The 19371-nt window shown below is 48.4% G+C and overlaps 2 protein-coding genes across 6 annotated transcripts in view; both read right to left on the reverse strand.

The window, feature by feature from the left end:
* Window positions 1–13052, reverse strand: part of phf19 (PHD finger protein 19) — a 13394-nt gene extending 342 nt beyond the window's left edge. Inside the window, exons 1-14 of one of the 4 annotated variants that reach the window (XM_038703052.1) lie at window positions 12814–13052; window positions 8696–8879; window positions 8526–8607; window positions 7440–7553; window positions 5933–6027; window positions 5195–5343; window positions 5007–5102; window positions 4724–4913; window positions 4562–4629; window positions 4337–4483; window positions 3957–4020; window positions 3784–3869; window positions 3606–3692; window positions 1–268 (exon numbers count right to left, since the gene is read on the reverse strand). The exon at window positions 1–268 is cut by the window's left edge and continues 342 nt beyond it. In XM_038703052.1, the coding sequence (XP_038558980.1) occupies window positions 1–268; window positions 3606–3692; window positions 3784–3869; window positions 3957–4020; window positions 4337–4483; window positions 4562–4629; window positions 4724–4913; window positions 5007–5102; window positions 5195–5343; window positions 5933–6027; window positions 7440–7553; window positions 8526–8607; window positions 8696–8878 (1629 nt within the window). In that variant the 5' untranslated portion in view covers window position 8879; window positions 12814–13052. Of the gene's footprint in view, window positions 272–3605; window positions 3696–3783; window positions 3870–3956; window positions 4021–4336; window positions 4484–4561; window positions 4630–4723; window positions 4914–5006; window positions 5103–5194; window positions 5344–5932; window positions 6028–7439; window positions 7554–8525; window positions 8608–8695; window positions 8880–12813 lie in introns of all 4 variants that reach the window. The other 3 variants (XM_038703050.1, XM_038703051.1, XM_038703049.1) reach the window with 3 other exon arrangements.
* Window positions 13053–15161: 2109 nt separating this feature from the next.
* LOC119891415 (fibrinogen C domain containing 1) overlaps window positions 15162–19371 on the reverse strand; it is a 45390-nt gene continuing 41180 nt past the window's right edge. For both annotated transcript variants that reach the window (XM_038703054.1, XM_038703053.1), the window contains 2 exons: window positions 16621–16800; window positions 15162–16537 (listed from right to left, as the gene is read on the reverse strand). In XM_038703054.1, coding sequence (XP_038558982.1) covers window positions 16275–16537; window positions 16621–16800 — 443 coding nt within the window. In that variant the 3' untranslated portion in view covers window positions 15162–16274. The remainder of the gene's footprint in view (window positions 16538–16620; window positions 16801–19371) is intronic.

Below are 19371 nucleotides of genomic sequence, written 5' to 3' on the forward strand. Positions count from 1 at the left end.
TTGGTACCTCTCCCCATTGGTCAGCCTGCCCGCCACTCCAAAATACGAAGAGATGGAGGAGTGGAGGTGGGAGGAGTCAGAGGGAATCTGGGAGGGGTCCGACAGGAAATGGGAGGGGTCTGTGGTAAGGTGGGTGTGGCTCGTAGCTTCTTGGTCATCAAGCATCCCAGTTGGCTCCTCTCCTCCAAGCTCCTCCCCTGTCTCACTGCGATTGGCCCACTGGCTGTAGCTGTTGCTAGGTAGCTTCCTCTTCCTGCTGCCCACCCTCCTTCTGAGGACACAGAGCACAGAGGTCAGAGACAGACTTCCTGTAGGGAACGAGGTGAGCACAGACAAGTCAGCATCCTAAAAAGGAAGCTTTGTAAATATGTAGTCTCTTCCCTTGATGCCTAACCAGAACGCTTCCTCCTCACTTCCTACCCAACTATAAAGCTACCTTCTTACTTACTTTCTACTAGGGATGAAAAGATCACTGGTTTAATGATAAATGGTAATGATATGGTAACTCCAGCATGTCCAGCATCAACCAAAGTTAGCGACAGTCTCCCAGAAGCAGAATGAAGCTTCCCTCTTACTTGCTACCAAAGAATGAAGCTTCCCTCTTACTTGCTACCAAAGAATGAAGCTTCCCCCTTACTTGCTACCAAAGAATGAAGCTTCCCCCTTACTTGCTACCAAAGAATGAAGCTTCCCCCTTACTTGCTACCAAAGAATGAAGCTTCCCTCTTACTTGCTACCAAAGAATGAAGCTTCCCTCTTACTTGCTACCAAAGAATGAAGCTTCCCCCTTACTTGCTACCAAAGAATGAAGCTTCCCCCTTACTTGCTACCAAAGAATGAAGCTTCCCCCTTACTTGCTACCAAAGAATGAAGCTTCCCCCTTACTTGCTACCAAAGAATGAAGCTTCCCTCTTACTTGCTACCAAAGAATGAAGCTTCCCTCTTACTTGCTACCAAAGAATGAAGCTTCCCCCTTACTTGCTACCAAAGAATGAAGCTTCCCTCTTACTTGTAACCAAAGAATGAAGCTTCCCCCTTACTTGTAACCAAAGAATGAAGCTTCCCTCTTACTTGCTACCAAAGAATGAAGCTTCCCCCTTACTTGCTACCAAAGAATGAAGCTTCCCTCTTACTTGCTACCAAAGAATGAAGCTTCCCTCTTACTTGCTACCAAAGAATGAAGCTTCCCCCTTACTTGCTACCAAAGAATGAAGCTTCCCTCTTACTTGTAACCAAAGAATGAAGCTTCCCTCTTACTTGTAACCAAAGAATGAAGCTTCCCTCTTACTTGCTACCAAAGAATGAAGCTTCCCCCTTACTTGCTACCAAAGAATGAAGCTTCCCTCTTACTTGCTACCAAAGAATGAAGCTTCCCTCTTACTTGCTACCAAAGAATGAAGCTTCCCTCTTACTTGTAACCAAAGAATGAAGCTTCCCCCTTACTTGCTACCAAAGAATGAAGCTTCCCTCTTACTTGCTACCAAAGAATGAAGCTTCCCTCTTACTTGCTACTAGGGCTGAAACGATTTATCGATTGAATCGATAAAATCAATTAATAAAATGCTTCGACACAAATTCTTTGCATCGATGCTTCGTTTAATCCATGTAACTATACAGCACAGTGTTTCGCACGGACATTTATTACAGTCGCACATCACGCTTACACTGTGAACACGTCAGGATAATAATGCAGCCGAAGAAAGAGAAAATGGTGAGGGACAAAGAAGAAAGTGTCCTAAGTATGTTATTATTTGATGCTAAAGAAAACAACAACTCTGTAATGTTACTGTCCGTCCACCATAAAACGAAACTTATTTCGCCTTGGCAACAGCACGACGGCAGCTGAACAAAAAGGTGTTCTGCCAGCGGACCAAAGACAAGGTAACAGTAACAGCAACTTTAGCAATTAACTGAAATCTTGATTGATTGTTGAGCTGAAGGCTAGCCAAAGTAAGCCGCAGACCTCAGCTGAAGATGTTAACACGTTTGTTCTCCTTTTTGGGCCGTGAGTTGTAACCTCACAGTCAGGAGTTAACTGCGTGTCGGGAGCTGTACCTTTCAACTCCCCTCCAGCTCTCTGTAGCTCAGACAATCCCTGCTACCTGTGTGCACTAATCCATCCTTCACTAATAAGCCTCCGTCTAACTTGATACCCAACTAAGAAGCCTCCGTCTTACTTGATACCCAACTAAGAAGCCTCCTTCTAACTTGATACCCAACTAAGAAGCCTCCTTCTAACTTGATACCCAACTAAGAAGCCTCCTTCTAACTTGATACCCAACTAACAAGCTTCCTTCTAACTTGATACCCAACTAAGAAGCCTCCGTCTTACTTGATACCCAACTAACAAGCTTCCTTCTAACTTGATACCCAACTAAGAAGCCTCCGTCTTACTTGATACCCAACTAAGAAGCCTCCTTCTAACTTGATACCCAACTAACAAGCTTCCTTCTAACTTGATACCCAACTAAGAAGCCTCCTTCTAACTTGATACCCAACTAAGAAGCCTCCTTCTAACTTGATACCCAACTAAGAAGCCTCCGTCTAACTTGATACCCAACTAACAAGCTTCCTTCTAACTCGATACCCAACTAAGAAGCCTCCGTCTTACTTGATACCCAACTAACAAGCTTCCTTCTAACTTGATACCCAACTAAGAAGCCTCCGTCTTACTTGATACCCAACTAAGAAGCCTCCGTCTTACTTGATACCCAACTAAGAAGCCTCCGTCTTACTTGATACCCAACTAACAAGCTTCCTTCTAACTTGATACCCAACTAAGAAGCCTCCTTCTAACTTGATACCCAACTAAGAAGCCTCCTTCTAACTTGATACCCAACTAAGAAGCCTCCGTCTAACTTGATACCCAACTAACAAGCTTCCTTCTAACTTGATACCCAACTAAGAAGCCTCCTTCTAACTTGATACCCAACTAAGAAGCCTCCGTCTTACTTGATACCCAACTAACAAGCTTCCTTCTAACTTGATACCCAACTAAGAAGCCTCCTTCTAACTTGATACCCAACTAAGAAGCTTCCTTCTAACTTGATACCCAACTAAGAAGCTTCCTTCTAACTTGATACCCAACTAAGAAGCTTCCTTCTAATTTAACCATGAAGCTTCTGTCTAACTTGATACCAAACTATGAAGCTTCCTCCATCTTCATACCAAACTAACAAGCTTCCCTCTTACTTCATACCAAACTTACTTACATTTATTCATTTAGCTGACAGTTTTATCCAAAGCGACTTACAATTGCTAGATACGTCAGAGGTCGCACGCCTCTGGAGTAACTAGGGGTTAAGTGTCTTGCTCAGGGACACATTGGTCTCTCACAGTGGATTCAAACCTTCCTTCTAACTTGATACCAAACCATGAAGCTTCCTTCTTACTTTCTCTCGAAAGGAAGCTTCTTTCCTCTTGTTTTACTTACTAACTAGGAAAAAATGATTTCAGATTCCACAAACACTACTGAGCTTGAAAAGTTACATGACTCATATCTGAGTCACTGAATGCATTAACTGATGACGACCCACTGCTTCATGGCTGATCCACACCTAGAGCCGTCAGGGCTCAGGAGGACAGGTTAGTTAACTGCTGCTTACCTGAAGTGATAGGAGGCGCTGGTCGTAGCAGAACCTGACGTGGAGGCATCAGTGGAGTCCTGATCGATACTGACTGTCCTACTGGAACTACTGAGAAGAATATCAGATGGTTGGAATACGTTGATTCTGTGAGGAAATGGATTGTTGGTAGATATTGGTGAACTGATCTCTGTCTCACCTTTTGAGGCTCTGCAGTTCGTCCAGGGTGAAGTCAAAGATGTTGGCCATGTGATGGTTAGACGTCCAACTGCAGGACAGCTCATTCTACACACAGACACACGCACCATTGAGACTTGAACACAGGAGATGGTTTAGGAAACAACAAACAGAAAAAAAGCAGAAAGTTCTTACATTAGGAATAGCATCTTCAAGTAGCCACTTGGATTTCCTCTTCTTCCTCTCAGCTGACGCATTGCTAACACACACACACACACACACACACACACAGGTGTTTGGTCTTTGTAATGCCGTGTAGACACAACCCTTTGCATGCGTGTAACGGGTAGTGATTGTGTGTTGGGCTCTGGGTGCTGCCAAAACACAACAGTCAGTACTGTGCCTGAACGCATCGTGTGCAGATACAGAGGCCTGAAGCTGCTGCTCTGCTAGCGCTACGTCTCCTGTGTTTGATCACAGAGACAAACTGCGGTGACGATGAGGACGGTAACACTCCTGGTTTCAGACTACAAACTGACCTGACAAACAGGCAACAGGTAAAAGAGGGGGAATACCTGTTCCTGACCACGCCTTTCTTACGGCCCCGTCCTCCATCGTTTGGAGCGCGCTCAGGAAAGAGCTTGGAGGGGGGGTTGGGAGGGACTCTGGTCCTCAGCCGAAAGATGCACTTCCTCTTCTTTATCTCCTTCCCACACAGAAACCTGAACACACACGCCGTCATTAATGCAGAACACACACACACACTGGCGGCGTTAGCTTCTGGTGTGTGTGCTTCTTACTTGCTCTTGTATTTATTCAGGGCATCCAGCAGATGCTGCCCTCTCTCTGACAGAGGGGTGTTGGACAGCTAAACAACAAACAAACAAACAAACAGATTAACATCAGGTCCAGGCACAGGTTTGTAAAGTCTGGTCCAGGTTTAGTTTAACAGAATGTGGTACCTTTCCGAGCTGTAAGTGTTCCCAGTTTGCAGAGACGAAGGCGAGGATCTCGTCCAGCTCAAAGTATTTCTTCTTGCTGCTGACCGACAGGTTGTAGAGAACCAGGTGAACCAGGTCGACCCACCTCAGAGACAGACGCCGGACGTACTCTGATCCTTTATTACAGGCCGAACACAGGAAGAGGTAAAACCTGAGGAGGAAGGAGGAGGCAAGTGGGAAGGATGAGAAACCCAGAGGGAAATGAAGAGGAGCAAAGAGGAGAGAGGAGGAGGTGCTGTTTCACCTGTCTCCAAACAGCATGCACTCCTGCAGACACTGAGTACAGGCCTCATGGAACCACTGCTGACACCTGAAACACTGCAGCATCTTCAGGTACCACCTGCACACACAACACCACAGAGGTCACACGATGGATCACTCAACACCTTGATGAGTTACAGAGTGTGCGTGTCTCTGATTGGACGGTCTTACTCTCCGGGGCCTCCACAGTAACAGTAACACTGCTGCTGATTGGTCCGATGTTGGGAGTCCCAGTCCAGAGTGTCCAGGTCGTACGGTAACACCTGCTTCATGGCTGACAGAGCTTTGGCTATAGGACCTTTCTTCAGAGCGCCCCCTTTCTGTGGGGGGGGGGGGACAGGTAGGAAGACAGTTTTACCTGAATCGGCACGTTAGTCGTCTGACACAACTGTTACTCAATCTGTGGTCTTCTTTTCATTTCCAGGTCACAAAGATCTCGGCTGTATGATCACTCTGGATCCTCTGATCCTGAAACACAGCGTGAGGCTGAGGTAGCACGTTCTACTAGACTACCGAAGTTTCTCTCAGACTACGATAAATAACACAGGCGGTGCTTTCTCTGCACATGATTCACAGCTGAATCCTGACCCCCCCGCCGTGCTGACTGGGGGCCGTGTCACCGCCGCTGGCGTCTCTTATTAGGTACAGCGTGAGAAAACAAAGCTGCCAAAGCAGTTGGGTTAGGGACAGATAGCATCCCAACCTAGCACCGTGACAAACACATTACATTTAATGCAGAGTGACTGAACGTTTAAAAGCATCAGCATCAGATCATAGATGCCTCAAGTCAGACTGAAACCAAACAGGCGGGTCACAGCGGTTATACTGAGCTGCTCAGTGGGCTGAACCGGGCTGAACCGGGCTGAACCGGGCCCTCCCATCACGTGTAGTGTGTCAGTGTGTTCATACCCGGACTGCCAGAGCGAAGACACAACGTCTGCAGAACCAGGGGCTGAGGCTGCTGCTGCCCTCTACTGGAGGAACATGGCACTGCTGGTGGAAACCTGACGGGGGGAGAGAGGTTCAATTAACCAGCTGTCTCACCGTTAACTACTTTAACCAACCAGCTTCCTGTCTCACCGCTAACTCCTTTAACTAACCGGCTTCCTGTCTCACCGTTAACTCCTTTAACTAACCGGCTTCCTGTCTCACCGTTAACTCCTTTAACTAACCGGCTTCCTGTCTCACCGTTAACTCCTTTAACTAACCGGCTTCCTGTCTCACCGTTAACTCCTTTAACTAACCGGCTTCCTGTCTCACCGTTAACTCCTTTAACCAACCGGCTTCCTGTCTCACCGTTAACTCCTTTAACCAACCGGCTTCCTGTCTCACCGTTAACTCCTTTAACCAACCGGCTTCCTGTCTCACCGTTAACTCCTTTAACCAACCGGCTTCCTGTCTCACCGTTAACTCCTTTAACCAACCGGCTTCCTGTCTCACCGTTAACTCCTTTAACCAACCGGCTTCCTGTCTCACCGTTAACTCCTTTAACCAACCGGCTTCCTGTCTCACCGTTAACTCCTTTAACTAACCGGCTTCCTGTCTCACCGTTAACTCCTTTAACTAACCGGCTTCCTGTCTCACCGTTAACTCCTTTAACTAACCGGCTTCCTGTCTCACCGTTAACTCCTTTAACCAACCGGCTTCCTGTCTCACCGTTAACTCCTTTAACTAACCGGCTTCCTGTCTCACCGTTAACTCCTTTAACCAACCGGCTTCCTGTCTCACCGTTAACTCCTTTAACCAACCGGCTTCCTGTCTCACCGTTAACTCCTTTAACCAACCGGCTTCCTGTCTCACCGTTAACTCCTTTAACTAACCGGCTTCCTGTCTCACCGTTAACTCCTTTAACTAACCGGCTTCCTGTCTCACCGTTAACTCCTTTAACCAACCGGCTTCCTGTCTCACCGTTAACTCCTTTAACCAACCGGCTTCCTGTCTCACCGTTAACTCCTTTAACTAACCGGCTTCCTGTCTCACCGTTAACTCCTTTAACTAACCGGCTTCCTGTCTCACCGTTAACTCCTTTAACTAACCGGCTTCCTGTCTCACCGTTAACTCCTTTAACTAACCGGCTTCCTGTCTCACCGTTAACTCCTTTAACTAACCGGCTTCCTGTCTCACCGTTAACTCCTTTAACTAACCGGCTTCCTGTCTCACCGTTAACTACTTTAACCAACCGGCTTCCTGTCTCACCGTTAACTCCTTTAACTAACCGGCTTCCTGTCTCACCGTTAACTCCTTTAACCAACCGGCTTCCTGTCTCACCGTTAACTCCTTTAACCAACCGGCTTCCTGTCTCACCGTTAACTCCTTTAACTAACCGGCTTCCTGTCTCACCGTTAACTACTTTAACCAACCGGCTTCCTGTCTCACCGTTAACTACTTTAACTAACCGACGGCCCGTCTCACTCACCGATGCCACACTTCCCACAGATGAGGATCTGGTTGTTTTGGTTTGATTGGCTGTCAGAATTCGGCTCCGCCTCCCGACACACAGAACAGCGAGGCTCCTCCCCCGGCACTCCAGCTGCAACATGATTGGACGACAGAGTGACAGACAGCTAGAGTGAAGACAGACGTCAGAAGCAGCATGATGGTGAGACACATTTTAGGTTTCTACCCGTCTCTCTCTCTCTCTGTCTTTTTATCTGTCTGCCTGTCTCTCTCTACCTATCTCTGTCTCTACCTCTACCTGTCTGTCTCTCTATGTGACTGTCTTTCTGTCTGTCTACCTGTCTCTCTCTGTCAACCTCTGTCTCTACCTGTCTGTCTCTCTCCCTGTCTCTTACTGTCTCTCTCTCTCTACCTGTCCTTCTCTCTCCCTGTCTCTTACTGTCTCTCTCTCTCTACCTGTCCGTCTCTCTCCCTGTCTCTTACTGTCTCTCTCTCTCTACCTGTCCGTGTCTCTCTCCCGGTCTCTTACTGTCTCTCTCTCTGTCTGTCTACCTGTCTCTGTCTGTCTGCCTGTCTCTCCCCCTACCTGTCTGTCTCTCTGTCTCTACCTGTCCGTTTCTGTCGCTACCTTTCTGTCTCTACCTGTCTCTCTCCCTGTCCTACGGTCTCTCTCTCTACCTGTCTCTTACGGTCTCTCTCTCTACCTGTCCGTCTCTGTCTCTACCTGTCTGTTACTGTCTCTCTCCCTCTACCTGTCTCTCTCCCGGTCTCTTACTGTCTCTCTCTCTATCTAACTGTCTCTGTCTCTCTGTCAACCTCTGTCTCTACCTGTTTGTCTCTCTCTCTCTCTACCTGTCTGCCTGTCTCTCCCCCTACCTGTCTGTCTCTCTACCTGTCTGTCTCTCTGTCTCTACCTGTCCGTCTGTCTCTACCTGTCTGTTACTGTCTCTCTCTCTCTACCTGTCCGCCTGTCTGTCTCTCTCTACCTGTCCGCCTGTCTGTCTGTCGCTACCTGTCCGTCTGTCTGTCTCTACCTGTCCGTCTGTCTGTCAGTCTGTCTATCTATCTCTACCTGTCTCTGTCTCTACCTGTCCGTCTCTCTCACCGTGTTGGATGTCCTTCCAGAGGACCCAGAACTTGGAGTTGTCCTCAAACGTCACAAAGCAGCTCTGCCTGGGGGGGCTCACCTGTCCATCAATCACAACTCAGAGTTTAACACCAACCAATCAGAAGAGCCCGTCTGTGTGTGCGTGCGTCTGTGTGTGCGTGCGTTACCCTCTGTATCTTGCCCAGGTAGTAGAGTCCATCTGACCAATGACAGAGGACGAACTGTCCAACACTCAGACTGGACTCCTCCCCCTCCCCTTCATCCAGACCACGCCCCATCTGACAGGCCCCGCCCCTCTGAGACACCTGAGGCTCCAGACCGCAGAAGGCTTCAATCAGGTCCTCAAACATCCTGCAAGGAGACACGGAGCCAATAAAAGCACAGCACCAGAGTGACAAAGTGATGATGCTGTTACAGCACAGCCAATCACACGCTGCCAGCAGCATGTGACGCGATGACAGCATGAAGAACAGCAGAGTTAATACACGTACGTAAACAGAAAAACCTGCAGATCAGAGAAAAACTAGTCTGCTGTGAATGAAGCCTGCTCGATAGGCAGGTCCTGCCGCTCGGCCGCCATCTTGGCGACGCCTCCGGGCAGCTTTTCAGACCAGGCTCCTGTCTGAATGAACCAGAGCTGCAGTTTCACTGGTCACCGGGAAATAAAAACTACATGAAGAGCATCAGCAGGAACATCTGATAGAAACCGCTGGAAAGTTTGACGACTTCGCCCCAAAATAAGGTTTAAAAAGTGCCCCCCCCCTTCACAGATGGAGAACCGGTCACCTGATCGGCTCCGTACTGGCCTCCTTTAGTACCGATCGAGCCCGGTGAAACCAACCAGTGAGTAACTCGGGACGTAAAAACTGCCTGCTGTTAACAAAACATTAGGGGCCCAGGCACTAAGCAGACAGTACAGATCAAGAACTAACAGATAACCACTAGATAAATAACGCACACGTCTACATACGGAAAAGCCTGCGAGCTGAAGCACCGGTGGACCCAACACGTCTGGCTTTGGTTAAACAGACCACCGAACGACTGAAAGGTTTCAGAAAGACTCGTGTAGGCAGACCACGCCGCAGCTCCTGCAGTACAGAACTCGTCAGGTGAATAAGGTCGCTGAGCGTCTGTCCTACATGATGTACAGACATCAGCCTGTAGCTGTGGACGCAGCCGAGCTTTATCTCACCCATGAACACGGAGAGGTTTCACTGAGAAACCCGTTACTGAGGCTCAGGTAAACACTAACGTTACGAGAGTGCAAGAAAAAGACAAGACAGCTGGACATGTCGTCATCACTTCTCATCAGAGTGGAAACCTGGATGAGCTGCAGTGTTCTGGAGTTAAAGCTATTAAACCTCACAGTTATCTGAAGATGGACTTTATGGCGCTGAAGGAGACACTGTAAAACTTCACTGAATTGACGCTGCCTTCATTTGGGACAGGCCTTTATGAAACAGTTAATTATTATTCTGTTTGAAATAAATTATGTAAAAGTGATCATATAGTATCAAATACACGTCATTAATGTGATCCAGCTCCGACAGGCGGCTTATGTGCTTTTATTTTGAAGGCAGCAACCTAACGAAAGCAACAACAACCGGCTGCAGGACGAGAGAAGTTAGACGGAGAGCGACAGGATTCACTACTCGGATTCTTTTGATGGGTGGACCCTGAAGACTGAAGCAAGATAAATGATCATTGATCATTTTCCCCTTTTGCTCTCTTGTAGCCATGCAGGCTGCACCGGTAAATCTAGAGCAATGAGACTCTGGCTCTTGTCGTTTGTGTTAAATGAAGTTAACAGTGGTAACTGTGGAGAATCTAACCGGTCCAACGATGTGCAGCACGTCCATACCGACATGTTGATCAGACCTTTAAACATTAATGTTTGTATTAACTAAATCTAAGCAGCTTAGAAGCAGCTAAAGCGGCGACCCCGCGGGGTTTAAGAGGTTTTATACATCCAAAGAACTTCTATAAAATAGTATTGACACATGTACCCGTGTAGAGTTTGTTATCACAGCAGCGTCTGTCTGCACTCAGACCTCTACGGAAGCCCTGAGCGGCCACACATCCAGACGTTTCCCCCGTTTCCTCCAGATAAACATGAGTAAGTCCAACGATGGTGTAGCACAGGGTTTATTACAGATAGGTAGTTCTGTAGGACGCACTGAGCTCCTCTCAGGGGGAACTGCACCTGTCCTGTAGTCTCTGAGGACCAGAGCTGGACCACGATGGTCAGGACCCGGTTCTACTGTTACAGCCGGTCTGTCTGTGACCTCTGCAGACAGACAGGTAGGAGACAGCTAGACAGAGAGACAGACAGAGAGACAGACAGAGAGAGAGACAGACAGAGAGACAGACAGACAGACAGACAGACAGTTAGAGAGAGAGACAGACAGACAGACAGTTAGACAGTTAGAGAGACATGGAGACAGACAGTTAGAGAGAGAGACAGACAGAGAGACAGACAGACAGAGAGACAGACAGTTAGAGAGAGAGACAGACAGAGAGACAGACAGTTAGAGAGAGAGACAGACAGTTAGAGAGAGAGGACAGACAGAGAGACAGTTAGAGAGAGAGAGACAGACAGACAGACAGTTAGAGAGACATGGAGACAGACAGTTAGAGAGACAGACAGAGAGACAGTTAGAGAGAGAGACAGACAGAGAGACAGACAGTTAGAGAGAGAGACAGACAGAGAGACAGACAGAGAGACAGTTAGAGAGAGAGACAGACAGAGAGAGAGACAGACAGAGAGACAGTTAGACAGAGAGACAGACAGAGAGACAGTTAGAGAGAGAGACAGACAGAGAGACAGACAGACAGAGAGACAGACAGACAGTTATAGAGACAGTTAGAGAGAGACAGACAGTTAGACAGAGAGACAGACAGAGAGACAGACAGACAGACAGAGAAACAGTTAGACAGAGAGACAGTTAGAGAGACAGACAGAGAGAGAGACAGACAGACAGTTAGAGAGACATGGAGACAGTTAGACAGAGAGACAGACAGACAGACAGAGAGACAGTTAGACAGAGAGACAGTTAGAGAGAGAGACAGACAGTTAGACAGAAAGACAGACAGTTAGACAGAAAGACAGACAGAGAGACAGACAGTTAGGCAGACAGAGAGACAGACAGACAGACAGAGAGACAGTTAGACAGACAGACAGTTAGAGAGACAGTTAGACAGACAGACAGTTAGACAGACAGACAGTTAGACAGACAGACAGACAGAGAGACAGACAGAGAGACAGACAGACAGAGAGACAGAGAGACAGTTAGACAGACAGAGAGACAGAGAGACAGTTAGACAGAGAGAGAGACAGTTAGACAGACAGAGAGACAGACAGAGAGACAGTTAGACAGACAGAGAGACAGACAGAGAGACAGTTAGACAGACAGAGAGACAGAGAGAGAGACAGATAGACAGACAGAGAGACAGTTAGACAGACAGAGAGACAGAGAGAGAGACAGTTAGACAGACAGTTAGACAGAGAGAGAGACAGTTAGACAGACAGAGAGACAGTTAGACAGACAGAGAGACAGTTAGACAGACAGAGAGACAGTTAGACAGACAGAGAGACAGAGAGACAGTTAGACAGACAGAGAGACAGAGAGAGAGACAGTTAGACAGACAGTTAGACAGACAGAGAGACAGACAGAGAGACAGTTAGACAGACAGAGAGACAGACAGAGAGACAGACAGAGAGACAGTTAGACAGACAGAGAGACAGACAGAGAGACAGAGAGACAGACAGAGAGACAGGCGGTAGCTGTGATTCATTCCTGAACTGTCAGGGGGATTTTGACATGTCGGAGCATGCGCAGTGCTTCCTCCCATCAGAACCGAGACTTACGGTTAAACTGACTAACCACCGTTAACCACCCGCCCGCAGCCCGACCCGGGTCATACCGGGCTAACTTTGGACATAAGCACATTTAAAGTCCTGTTAACTGACTTACTTTATTAGTTCACTAAACACATAATAATAATAATAATAATAATAATTATAACTGACACTCAGCGCGCGGGCACCGTTAGCTAGCGGCGGTAACTGAACGGTGTTTCCTCTCTGGACCGCTTCAGCCTGCCGTTACCGACCTGGACCCGCACTTTACCGGGCAGGGAAGCGGCTCCACGCACCGCCTTCACACCGACATCACCTAATAAACTGTCTGACCCGGGCTAAACCAGCGGGCTAAACCAGCGGGCTAAACCAGCGGGCTGAACCGAGCAGAAGCGGGTGAGAGTACAGAAAGCAGAGCCGTCTTACCTCCTCCGGTCCGTCTCCACCTGTCCTCCGAACCACAGACACACAGACGGGCGGTGTTAGTCCGACAGACAGCCCGTGTCTTCAGCGTCTGTCCTCTCCCCGTCTCTGTCTCTCTCTGTCCTGTCTCTCTCTGTCCTGTGTCTCTCTGTCCTGTCTCTCCGTCCCTCCGTCCCTGTTTTCGTGGCGCTAAACTTCAAACTTCGACCGTCGCCATTTTTCACTTTTCCCGCGAATCAGAGCAGAAGGTTTTCCATCATTTACATACGCCTCGTCATCACCGCCGTCATCACGTCACCACCAGGAAGTACTGTGCCGCTTCACGTCATCGGCCCGTTGAGAACTCCGTTCACTTTTCCACTGATTTTATCAGCTGAACCTTCGCCCTGAAACTCTTTATATACTTCACTATATACAATTGTATTTGTCAACAATACGTCTTTGTATGATTTTATTAATATTTTGCCCATAAATCTAACCCAAGCACACAGTACTTTACCGTAAAACCTTAATTAACAGCCCAGCTTTTATTTTCCTAAGTCACTGAACTCACCCAGTTTGGGACAGGCCTTTTCTTCCTTAACCATGCCGGTAAATCTGAATGAGTCATACTCATTGTTTCTGTAAAATGAACTGAAGCATTAAACTGTGGAGGATGTAACTGATCTAACGATGTGTAGCAGGACACTGACAAAGCTTTAAACATTTATGTGGGTATGTATGATCTAAGCAGCTGAGCTGAAGCAGGAGACCCGCTGGGCTTCAAGAGCTTTTATTCAAACCAGGCGTCTAATTGAGACCTGCCTTTATTTATCTAAACGTGTAGCCGCACCTGGCCAGTAAACAGGATTAGGCTTTTAATTTTATAAGTTTTACGGTATGTTAAGTTTAACAGTGACTGAGTAATGTAAATGAACGAAAGCTCCAGAATAACTACTAAATGGACTTTGTGGTGAGATTGTTTTCACAACTGCTTAACCAGGTTGTGACTGCAGCTTTTTATGTTATTTCTGAAGCTCTAAAAGTTGTAGTGTTGGCTTTGGGCAAGAAATTCAACTGTTAAATGAAAAAACAAATTGTCCTGATTAAAATTGATCAATATAATGTGACTAGTGTGAAAGGTCACATGGTCAGATTAGTTTACTTCCTGCTTGCACACCTGGAAGAAGATGTCTTCGTCACCTTAACTAACAGATATATTTTGTACATATATCCTTCTAAGCGTCTACTACTCATTTAGAGAATTATACTCCTGCATGTATATCTTGCTCGTAAGAGGTGCAGATTTGTTAACAGTCACAGTTGTGACCGGTAACACAGTCAGGTTTTGGCTGTGATCCTAGTTATCATCTGTTTATTTTCACACATTTTGAAACCAGAAGATGTGTTGGACCTCCTGGACATACGAGACCCCCCAAGTGCTGTGAGCAGCTTCACGATCATTCGTACGCTGGAGAAAGTGCCATTTGAAAGTGACAGGTAGACTATTGAATGGCAACATCAGGAGGAGGCAGATGTTCATGTATAGCAATTAGTAGTTTTGAGTGTCAGCTAATTAAATAATTATCATTAACTATGTCAAATACCTATATAGTGCAAACCAATCTGAACATGGATGAGTTGCTGAGTTTCTGTAGGGTTCATCTCACATCACTTGTCCTGGTCACATGACCGTGATGTCTACAATGAAGCGAGGCCTGCAGGTCTTTGAGGGGTGACACACTGATCGCTATGTTTGATTGGTTTAGATGTTTTATTACAGAAAGTGCATGAAACCCAAGACCGAAATAATAATTGTGTTACTTATGGATGGAATTACAGTGAAAACAAACTATTCCCCTTTTTGCTGAGGACCCCTGGAACCACCATAAGGACCCCTGGGGGTCCCCGGACCCCACTTTGAGAACCACTGTTATGAAGCACAGTTTATGTCTGCCTGCTCTGACGTTTGAAATGAAAATGTGTTGTTTAATGTTTGTGTGAATTGTGATTCTGCCGTTTCCCACCGGTCACTATTGTGACCGAGTATTTTTTGTGTGTTAGGGAGGATCTAAGGACTAAAATGACTAGGAAACTCAAATTGCTAGGAAAGATTTTTGTGATTAAACGGGTTAATAAGGAACTTTTAAAAAGGCCAGTTTTTATTAGTGCTGTTAATAAATGTCTGAATTAAAAAGCTAAGAGAAAATAAAATATGAATTTATTGTATACTAATAACAATAACAATAATGCCCCTGCATCACTGTGTGAAGGATTTATACTTGATCTCTTTTAGCAGTGTGATGAATATGAGCCCAGATCTCATCCAATCAGAGATCATTGATCAGGTATTTAAAGAACAGCGGGCGAAGTTCAATCAGAAACTCTTTAATCAACCACATTCACGTAAACTCTCACATCATCAATATGAACTCAGAACAGTGAAATCATTGATTTTCCTCTTTAAGGGGACCCGTGATGCTCATCTCCAGCTCTGACCCACTGTTTAAAAAGCACAGGCGTGGACTCGAGTCACATGACTTGGACTCCCAGATATGACGACTTTGGACGTGAAAATCAAAAAAGACTTGTAACTCGACTTTAACACCAATGACCCGTGACTTCACACGGACTCAAAGTGACTTAAAACCTTGACTATAAGTTATGATTTGAGGAAACACTTCACTTAATTCATGAAATTATGCGACGTCTGTTGGTTGAAATGTGTTCAGGACTGGACAAAGTTCAGGAAGCTCGCCGAGGGGTTTAGCTAACTCTGCTGATGGCCGTATAAAGAGAAGCGGATGCTGTGCTGGATTCTGACGGTGAACCGAGTCGTGTCGGGGTTCTGAGACGCTCAAAAGTCAGTCTCTATGTCAGGTTGGCTTCACAGCAAGCTTCCTGGGGCTTCCTCTGCCTGGACTGGGATCTCAAGCCCCGGGACCCCCGGGAGGACGAGGTCTTCAGGCCCGGACTAGCTTACGGCTAACTGAGCTAACGCTAACTACAGTTAGCAGTAGCTAGCGGTAACCTTAGCAACAAGTAAAGCCATCTGTCCATCAAGAATCTTTCCTTCACTACCGAGACGTCCAGAACACCTGCAGAGTCTCAGGAGTACTGAGGCAGGCTGAGCGGGTGGACGGCGTCCCTGTACCTGGTGGCGTGCTGAGCCCGGAGCAGGTCGTGACCATATAAAGACTGTTAAATAAATCACTGTTACCGTCCTTTACCTCACGATGTGGAACTCTTTAGTCTGAACGTCCGACGCTGTATGATCTAAAACAGAGAGCACAACAGGTCCCCTTCCAGAGACAAGGACACGTTTTATAAAACAAACACACGGCTGAAGCTGCTGCAGAGAGGTCAAAGGTCAGGCTTTGGCTCAAAGGGCAGGGTTTAAGGGCGGGGTCAAAGGTCAGGGGTCAGGTTTAGGTCAGGGTTTAAGGGGGGGTTGATGGTCAGGGGTCAGGCTTAGGCTCAGATGATCAGGAGTCCGGTTTAGCGTTAGGTCGTATCTTCATCTCGGTAAACCTGAGCGAGTACTGCCAGCCCGTCCAGCTGGACCACTCCACGCCGTCAGCGTAGGAGGCGTGGCCTCCGCTCAGGTACTGCCCGTTCAGGTTGGAGGTGTGGCAGTTACGGTACCACCACGCCCCCTGGTAGTACGTTGCACAGTTGTTCTCTGACTGGTCCTGGTCCCGGTCTTTTGTGGTGAAACGCATCCCAGAGTGCTTCAGGAGGGAGTCGCCTGGAGGACAGAATTAGACCTATTAATACTGTGTGATGGTTTATAGTACTGCAGTACTACAGCAGTACTACTAGTATTCGTACCTGCGGTCCCGGAGTACTGGTCCACGGTCAGCGGGTACCCGTCCTCCTCGGGGTTCACTGAGTCTCGACCAACAGAGAACTCAGCGTAACGAGCGAAGGCTGTGGCGTTATCGAAGTCAGCCATGTCGATCCGTAACTCATAACCACCGGAGCCAGTGAGAGAGTAGATCCTCTGGAGACCTGAGAGACAGGGGACACAGACAGGGAGACAGACAGGTGAGAGACAGGTGACACAGACAGGTGAGAGACAGGGACAGACAGGTGAGACAGACAGGGGACACAGACAGGGGACACAGACAGGGGACAGGCAGGGGGACAGACAGGTGAGACAGACAGGGGACACAGACAGGGGGACAGACAGGTGAGAGACAGGGGACAGGCAGGGGGACAGACAGGTGGGAGACAGGGGACAGACAGGTGAAAGACAGGGGGACAGACAGGTGAGACAGACAGGTGAGAGACAGGTGAGAGACAGGGGGACAGACAGGTGGGAGACAGGGGGACAGACAGGTGAGAGACAGGGGACAGACAGGTGAGAGACAGGGGACAGACAGGTGAGGCAGACAGGTGAGAGACGGGGGACAGACAGGTGGGAGATAGGGGGACAGACATGTGACAGACAGGGGACACAGACAGGTGGGAGACAGGTGAGTGACAGGGACACAGACAGGTGAGACAGAGACAGACAGGTTAGAGAGAGACAGACAGGTAAGACAAACAGGGGACACAGACAGGTGAGAGAGAGACAGACAGGTGAGAGACAGACAGGTGAGAGAGAGACAGACAGGTGAGACAGACAGGGGAGAGAGAGACAGACAGGTGAGAGGCAGACAGATGAGAGAGAGACAGGTGAGAGAGAGACAGACAGGTGAGACAGACAGGGGACACAGACAGGTGAGAGAGAGACAGACAGGTGAGACAGACAGGGGACACAGACAGGTGAGAGAGAGACAGACAGGTGAGACAGACAGGGGACACAGACAGGTGAGAGAGAGACAGACAGGTGAGAGAGAGACAGGTGAGAGAGGGACAGGTGAGAGAGAGGCAGACAGGTGAGAGAGAGACAGGTGAGAGAGAGACAGGTGAGAGAGAGGCAGACAGGTGAGAGAGAGACAGGTGAGAGAGAGAGAGAAAGGTGAGACAGGTAAGAGAGAGACAGACAGGTGAGAGAGAGACAGGTGAAAGAGAGACAGACAGGTGAGACACAGACAGGTGAGAGAGAGACAGGTGAGAGAGAGGCAGACAGGTGAGACACAGACAGGGGGACAGACAGGTGAGAGACAGGGGACAGGCAGGGGACAGACAGGTGAGACAGACAGGTGACACAGACAGGGGGACAGACAGGTGAGAGACAGGGGACAGGCAGGGGGACAGACAGGTGAGACAGACAGGGGACACAGACAGGGGGACAGACAGGTGAGAGACAGGGGACAGGCAGGGGGACAGACAGGTGGGAGACAGGTGAAAGACAGGGGACAGACAGGGGACAGACAGGGGACAGACAGGTGAGAGACAGGGGAGACAGACAGGTGGGAGACAGGTGAAAGACAGGGGGACAGACAGGTGAGACAGACAGGTGAGAGACAGGGGGACAGACAGGTGGGAGACAGGGGACAGACAGGTGAGGCAGACAGGGGACACAGACAGGTGAGAGAGAGACAGACAGGTGAGACAGACAGGGGACACAGACAGGTGAGAGAGAGACAGACAGGTGAGAGAGAGACAGACAGGTGAGAGAGACAGGGACACAGACAGGTGAGAGAGAGACAGACAGGTGAGAGAGAGACAGGTGAGAGAGGGACAGGTGAGAGAGAGGCAGACAGGTGAGAGAGAGAGACAGGTGAGACAGGTGAGAGAGAGACAGACAGGTGAGAGAGAGACAGACAGGTGAGAGAGAGACAGACAGGTGAGACACAGACAGGTGAGAGAGAGACAGGTGAGAGACAGACAGGTGAGAGAGAGACAGGTGAGAGAGGGACAGGTGAGAGAGAGGCAGACAGGTGAGACACAGACAGGTGAGAGAGAGACAGGTGAGACACAGACAGGTGAGAGAGAGACAGACATGTGAGACAGACAGGTGAGAGAGAGACAGACGAGAGAGAGACAGGTGAGAGAGAGACAGACAGGTGAGACAGACAGGGGACACAGACAGGTGAGAGAGAGACAGACAGGTGAGACAGACAGGGGACACAGACAGGTGAGAGAGAGACAGACAGGTGAGAGAGAGACAGACAGGTGAGACAGACAGGGGACACAGACAGGTGAGAGAGAGACAGACAGGTGAGAGAGAGACAGGTGAGAGAGAGACAGGTGAGAGAGGGACAGGTGAGAGAGAGGCAGACAGGTGAGACACAGACAGGTGAGAGAGAGACAGGTGAGAGAGGGACAGGTGAGAGAGAGGCAGACAGGTGAGACACAGACAGGTGAGAGAGAGACAGGTGAGACACAGACAGGTGAGAGAGAGACAGACATGTGAGACAGACAGGTGAGAGAGAGACAGACGAGAGAGAGACAGGTGAGAGAGAGACAGACAGGTGAGACAGACAGGGGACACAGACAGGTGGGAGACAGGAGACAGACAGGTGAGACAGACAGGGGACACAGACAGGTGAGAGAGAGACAGACAGGTGAGAGAGAGACAGACAGGTGAGACAAACAGGGGACACAGACAGGTGAGAGAGAGACAGACAGGTGAGAGAGAGACAGGTGAGAGAGAGACAGGTGAGAGAGAGACGGACAGGTGAGAGAGAG

Source organism: Micropterus salmoides, unplaced genomic scaffold (assembly GCF_014851395.1).
Source record: "Micropterus salmoides isolate LMB-PRFRI ecotype aquatic unplaced genomic scaffold, ASM1485139v1 Ms_hic_scaffold_7, whole genome shotgun sequence".
NCBI classification, from domain to species: domain Eukaryota; kingdom Metazoa; phylum Chordata; class Actinopteri; order Centrarchiformes; family Centrarchidae; genus Micropterus; species Micropterus salmoides.